Source organism: Pteronotus mesoamericanus, unplaced genomic scaffold (genome assembly GCF_021234165.1).
Source record: "Pteronotus mesoamericanus isolate MK-2021 breed Mesoamerican mustached bat unplaced genomic scaffold, CSHL_Meso_final contig_58, whole genome shotgun sequence".
Classification (NCBI taxonomy): Eukaryota; Metazoa; Chordata; class Mammalia; order Chiroptera; family Mormoopidae; genus Pteronotus; species Pteronotus mesoamericanus.
The window spans coordinates 443,092-449,969 of NW_026555205.1; the positions used below are offsets into that span (position 1 = coordinate 443,092).

The 6,878-nt window shown below is 36.7% G+C and overlaps 1 protein-coding gene across 2 annotated transcripts; it reads left to right on the forward strand.

Moving 5' to 3' along the window:
- Nucleotides 1-1,577: 1,577 nt before the first annotated feature.
- Nucleotides 1,578-6,305, forward strand: LOC129076228 (huntingtin-interacting protein K-like). Of its 2 annotated transcripts, XM_054580405.1 has the most exons (3): nt 1,578-1,603; nt 5,911-6,172; nt 6,204-6,305. In XM_054580405.1, exons 2-3 carry the CDS (start codon nt 5,912-5,914, stop codon nt 6,303-6,305), a joined length of 363 nt encoding a protein of 120 aa, XP_054436380.1. In that variant the 5' UTR covers nt 1,578-1,603; nt 5,911. The 2 variants fall into 2 exon arrangements, with proteins under 2 accessions (XP_054436380.1, XP_054436381.1); XM_054580406.1 differs by lacking the exon at nt 1,578-1,603 and having other exon boundaries at nt 5,903-6,172.
- The last annotated feature ends 573 nt before the right edge of the window (nt 6,306-6,878 follow it).

A 6,878-nucleotide genomic window follows, 5' to 3' on the forward strand; every position in this document is an offset into this window, starting at 1 on the left:
TGCTTGACCGTCTGACTAAATTCTCTCCAGAGGGATTGGGAGCAGAGTTACATTATGTCAATTCCAGGACTTGCCCATAGAACCTCCACACACACACACTTTCAAGCTTTATTTTCCTATTTTTCTCACCACAGGAAGGGATGGTGGCAACCAAATCAACACTGGAAACCACAGTTGAAAGTAGAAATGTTATCTTGTGACCTGAATACCCATTATGCATTGTGACATGAAAAATTAAGTCTTTGTTGTATTTGAACCATTACATGTTTGTATTTATTTGTTAATAGCAGTTTAATCTACCCTACTACATTGTAGTAGGAGAGAATAGTATCTCCCACAAAGTGTAGCACAGAGCTGAGCATGGAGTAGGTACTCAATAAATAATTGTTGAATGAATGAGCCACTACACTAACCCATTGATGAAAGTTCTCCCAGAAGTTATGGTTACCATGGAGCGCTAAGCTGCAAAATATTCTTACTTGCACATCATTTCATTCATTTTAAGTGATAATTCATATTTGAGTTTTGAGCAGTTATTGAGTGCCATGTTTTACCTGGAAAAAAAAATCCTGATGAAGGAGATTACCTCCATTTAACACATGAAGAAACAAATTCAAAGAATTAAGCCACTTTCCCAAGGCCACACAGTTCCTAAATGGCTGAGCCAGGATTCAAGTTCAAGCCTGTTTGGTTTCAAAACTCTTTTTATTATACAGTGCTTCCCTGAATATGTGTTTGGCTTCATATACTTTGTTTGTTGTTTAGCTTTATAATCCTGAGAGTATAATATGATTCAAAGCAAGGTATAATGACTTGGAACTTAGTAAATCTCCATATAAGCTAATGATAGATGAGATAGGTAATCTTATCCAATTAATAGAACCATTTAGTCTGGTAAGCAGTTTATGACCATCTCTTACACTCTTTCTTCCATAAGTGATGTTTAAAATTATAGAGTAAGTATAGTACAAACTTAGCTAGAAGATATGGGGATTGAATTTGAGACACCATGACTGGATGATTTGCTGGTTAAGGATCAGAAAGCAACAGAAAACATTTCTAATTTTAGTCCTTACTTTTTGGAAAATCATTCAAAATTCAGAAATTCATTTTCTGACCATTGAGCAGGTTGTTGCAGTAGTATTCCAGACTAGAGAAATGTACTGTAGAGTTTTTTAATTTTGTTTCTTTTCAACTGTTCAGCAAATATTTATTGAGAACTACTATATGCAATATGTACTTCAAGAATTGGGAATCCAGTATTGTACAATAAAAATCCCTCATAGACCTTATGTTTTAGTAGTTAGAGAAAAATGATAAGCAAATAAACAAAAATACATAGTCTTCCAGGTGGTAACATATACTTAGAGAAAATAAAACAAGCTAAGAGAGAAAGGGGGTTCACAGGGAGCAGGGGCAGTTATGGTTTACTGAGTAACTCATGAATGACGATAATCAGAGAGGTGAATGCAAGGCCTGAGTAGCTGAGGGAGTCAGTTATGCATATGTCTGGAGAGAATGTCTTACTCAAAGGAAAAAACATATGTAAATATCCTGAGTGGGAGAAAGTGCTTGGATTGTTGAAGAGACAGATTGAGGAGGAAAGGGGTGGAGATGAAGTCCCTCTCAAACATGACCATTAAAACACAAATATATTTATCCTAGAATAGTTGCTTCTAACATCAGTGGATGATGTTTACAGTTTTATTACATCTTAGGGCTACTGTGGGGGAGATAAAGAAAAGATGTCTGCATATTTATATTTGTGTGAAGTTAGCTTTTTTTCCTCTTGGTATTGTTAAGATTAAATAATGAATGGTAGGAGTAAGAGAGTTTATCATGCTTGTGAAATATTTTTGTATTTATGGATTTCTTATCATTTTTAAAATGTTATATTCCAAATATATGTTCACTTCTTTGCTCTTTTTGAGAACATCGTGCATGTTTAGGACTAATCTATTGAGAAAAAGCCTCCTTATAATAATGTTCTGGTATTTCTTTTCAGTGTTGAACTTGTAATTGCAAGTCTGGATTTGTTGGCTCATGGTTGCTTGAGTGTTTCACCTTCTTCATTTCTAGTTATAAACACAGCTATGGGTGCTTCTCAAATGTACAGAGGGCAGATTTTCACCAGGAACTGATCTTTTCAGATACTCTGCTACTGTCTTTATCAAGTAGCTCTACAGTATTTGCATGCACTTTCTCTTGTGCCAGTAATCCTGAAAAGAGCTTTCTGGGAGAAATCATCAGGATGGTATTTATAAAATTTGATTTTCAACAATTAACTACACAATTTACTTTAACACATTGCAGGTCATCCTGTAATCTACCTTCAGGAAGACTTCTCAGGGGGTGATATTGTACCGAATAGGAGTGTCATGTCCAATGAAAGATAACTGTGATGTCTCTTTTCTGATCTCTAGCATGCCAGAATCTGAGAAAGCCCTGCTGCATTCAGAATGGCCCAAGTTTTTACTTCATCCCACCTTAGGCATGACTGGGCTGGCCCTTTTGGAAAACCTGGAGAAAGTGCTCCACATGGGTCCTGATCCTTGTGCTTGCAGCTACGTCTGACTCTTTTTTTCAATTTGTTTCTTTCACTGACTTTCTCTTCTCTTGAAGGAAAATTTTATTTATCATCTAACATTGAGATTTTTGAGAAATATTCTGATCCATTATGTATACACGTATGACATAGGTAACTGTTTCTTCAGTTGACAGGTCTTTAGGTAAGGAGGAGCTGTACTCAAGAAACCACCACATCTGAGGAGCTTCATTGCAGCAGAATTTGATTTCGATATCAAGATTCTCCAACTTGAGCCCTGGCTGCTGTGGCTCAGTGGACTGAGCCCTGGCCTGCGAACCAAAGGGTCGCTGGTTCGATTCCCAGTCAGGGCACATGCCTGGGTTGCAGGCCCGGTCCCCAGTAGGAGGCTTGCGAGATGCAACCACACATTGATCTTTCTCTCCCTCTTTTTTCCCCTCCCTTCCATTCTCTAAAAATAAATAAATAAATAAAATCTTTAGAATAAAAGGTTCTCCAACCTGGGTCTCAGTTGCTGCTGTCATAAATGAGATTCATGGCCAATTTTGGAGGTGATATGCGTATTTTGCATTTGCAAAGAAGGTTAATAATTTGTAGTCCAAGGGCAGATTCTGTTGGTTTTATAATGCATGCAAAAAGTCTTTGAGACCCTGGCCAGTGTGGCTCAGTTGGTTAGTGTGTCGTCTTGGAACAAAAAGGTTGTGGGTTTGATACCTGGTTTGGGCACATATGGGAAGCAACCAATCCGTTTCTCTCTCACATCAGTGTTTCTCTCTCTCCCTCTCTCCCTCTCTCTCTCTCTCAAGAAAAAAAAATAAAAAGAGCAATGTATAAATGTCCTCGGATGTAGATAAATTTTTTTTGAGTTTTTGACATTTTTTCTTTCAAAATGTAGAGCCTAAATCCTCTTCCTTAGAATATGGCTCAGACTTAGCAACTTACTTCTAACAAATAGAATGTTCCAAAAGCAAAAATATATATCTTCTGATGCTAGGTCATAAAGACATTCTTACTTCCTCTTTGGTCTCTTTCTCAGACTACTTGCTCTGGAGGAAGCTAGGCTTGCACTATGAGGACACTTAAACAGACTGTGGAGAGCTCCACAGAACAGAAACTGAGGCTTCCTGCCAAAAGCCAGCACCAGCTCACCAGCCACGTAGGTGAGCCATGCCAGAATTATAACGTATATCCTTCAGATCTCATCAGGCCTTTAAATAACTGCAACACTGATCAGCATTTTGGTTACAAGAAACTCTGAGCCAACCCCCTGTAGAGTTTCTTTTTTTAGATGGACATTGGGGTTGAATAGTCATAAAAGAATGTATGTCTATTTATATTTATTTTAATAAAAATAATAAATTATTTGTTTCATATTTAATAGAATATATAATTACTAACACACATATGTATTGTAAAAAATGTTACCATCATTTAGTCTATTTGACAACAGAGGGTCACATTTGATGTCATATAATATTCATGAGGTATAATGTAGCAACAGCATGGAGGGGGAGACAGAAGCACTCATTTATTAGTTTAAATTCACTATATTGCTAAATACTGCAGTTTACATGTTTCCAGTTAGATATCTTAATCACATTAAGTTTTAAGTAAATGAACTCTCACAGATTTCAAAGGGTTTCTGCAAAGAATATTTATGATATTACTAATGTAAGTACAGGTGGACAAGAAATGTATAGCATTATTTGTCAATCACATTAATTTAAATACAACACAAATCCAAAAACAATGATTTAATTAGGCTTGCTCAAATACTGGCCTACAAAGTTCAAAATTGACAAGAAGACTGATATATGAATTTATATCCTGATAGTAATAGTAAATTTCACCCTAAATATGTTTTGCACCTTAAGATATTAGTTAATTATGACACTACATGTATATAATTTATAAATAAACATACATCTACTGGGAGAATGTGTTCAAAATAAGAAAACACAATGGAGTTTAATATCTATAAAGTTTGGAATCTATTGTCTTAATACAATTCCTTATTTTGCTATATTAACAATATTTATTTATATGTCTGTTTTCTACACTAAATATTAATGTCCTTGAGGAGAGAGGGACTATGTCTTATGTTTGTATCTAGAGTATGTAGCTCTTGGTTTTGCAGTGGTAGATTCTCAAGTAATCTCTGCTAAATGGAAACAGAAGTTCACAACCAGCATTAAAATGAAGCAAAGATTAAAACAGCCTGACTTCTATTACCAAACAGACAAATTTTGCTCATATGATTTTGGAAAATACATTTTTACTTCCCATTCGTACTAACTAAATGGTTTCTTATGAAACTCACATGTAAAAATAAACCTTAAAACCATGTAAAAACCATGAAAGCTATGATGCATTCATATTATTTTTCAAATATAAAGTACTTTGAAAGTTAGTGTAATGAAAAACTAAGCTTAGAAAATGACAGATGAGAAACAGGTTAGCTATGTCCTGAAAATTAAATGTGTCTCCTAGTGTATTTGGCCTTTGAAATGCTGACACTTTCCTTCAATTGTTCAAACAAATTGTTTCAACAAACATGCTGTAAATGTTACAGGATTTTTTTGAAAAGGAGAGATGTAGACATTACTTACCATTTCCAAATGCCTCTTATAGTCTATAGTGGTGTCAGCATTCCCTTTGTTCTTGTTTTAGTCAGTTCTACTTAAAAATAACTCGTTTGGAGATAAGAAATGAAAATGGGAAGCACAAAAAGGAAACTAATGGGGCAGCTTTCCTGTTCTGTTTGAGAAATAATTTCCTGAGAATGTGAAGGCTTACAGTCACATGAGAAGGCAAGTCTAATACTTCATTTCTGTTTTGTAAACTAAGGTAACCAAACATCTTTGTTTGGGTTGTTTGGGTTTCTTTTTTTGAGAGTGAGGAAATGATCTATAGTGTTTTTAAAAAGATTTTATTCATTTATTTTTAGAGAGGGGGAGGGAGGGAGAAAAAGAGGGAGAGAAACATCAATGTGTTGTTGCCTCTCACACGCCCTCTACTTGGCACCTGGCCCACAACCCAGGCATGTGCCCTGACTGGGAGTTGAACTGGCAACCCTTTGGTTTACAAGCTGGCACTCAATCCACTGAGCCACACCGGCCAAGGTGGACCTATAACATTTTAATGAAACCAAGGAGATATTTGACCTTGGGATAAAGGACTTTGGTATTAAAATCTCAGGTTTGTAATAGGTAGAGCTCACAGAAACAGGAATGAAAGGAGTGAGGTGTACATGAAGTGAGGCTGACTTACCTACCTGATTAAAATTAAGGTACATGACAGATCCATGTGAGATATTTTCTTTTCTTTTTAAATTTTTTTTTTTTTTATTTTCGGCGGTTGGGCGGTATGGCAACTGAGGGGGATGTAGAGCTGGAGTTGGAGACCGAGACCAGTGGTCCGGAGAGGCCTCCTGAGAAGCCACGAAAACATGACAGTGGAGCAGTAGACCTGGAGAGAGTCACTGACTATGTGGAGGAGAAGGAGATCCAAAGTTCCAGTTTGGAGACAGCCATGTCTGTAATTGGAGACAGACGTTCCTGGGAGCAGAAAGCCAAACAAGAGTGGGAGAAGGAACTGGCAAAAGTCACTACCAAGAAGGAAGATCTGGCGCTGACAGTGAGTAGTGACGACGAACTAGTTATGGATGACACAGATGGGAATCTCAAGAGCAGCAGCAGAGCAGAGCTTGAGGGAACACATGGGCAACGTGGTAGAGGCTCTGACTGCTCTAACCAACTGATTTGTGCTTTCTCAGACCTACCCACTGGATTAACTTACTGCAATAAAGATGTCTTTTTTTTGCAGTTTAAAAGAAATTTAATTTTGTTCAGTTACAGTTGTCCTCATTTTCCTCCATTACTCTCCTTTGCCCTACCCACTCCCCACGTCCCATATTTTCTGATTATGCTCTGACATCACCTCTTGGTTTTTTGGTGAACACTTTTGTACCCTTCTCAGCTCCCCGCAAACTACTTGCTGCTACAACTCCATGCATCAATCCATGATTGTCTCCATTTTATTTTCACTTGCCCTCTACTGTTCTCCTTTACTCCTTTTGCTGCTTGCATGTGTACCCTTATCTAAGTGTTTATAAATACTACATATGTGATTGTGTATATGAATAGATACATCTAATTAAATAATGATGAAATACAACTTGTAAGCACTGAACAAACGTTCTAAAATAAATAAAAGTAACACCTAATGACTGCAGTTGGATAAATAATACTTACTATTTCAGTCTTCAACTTAATGGTTTAACTAATGATATAAGCCTTCACAAGTTTATCAAAATAGAGCTTGTCATAGTGCC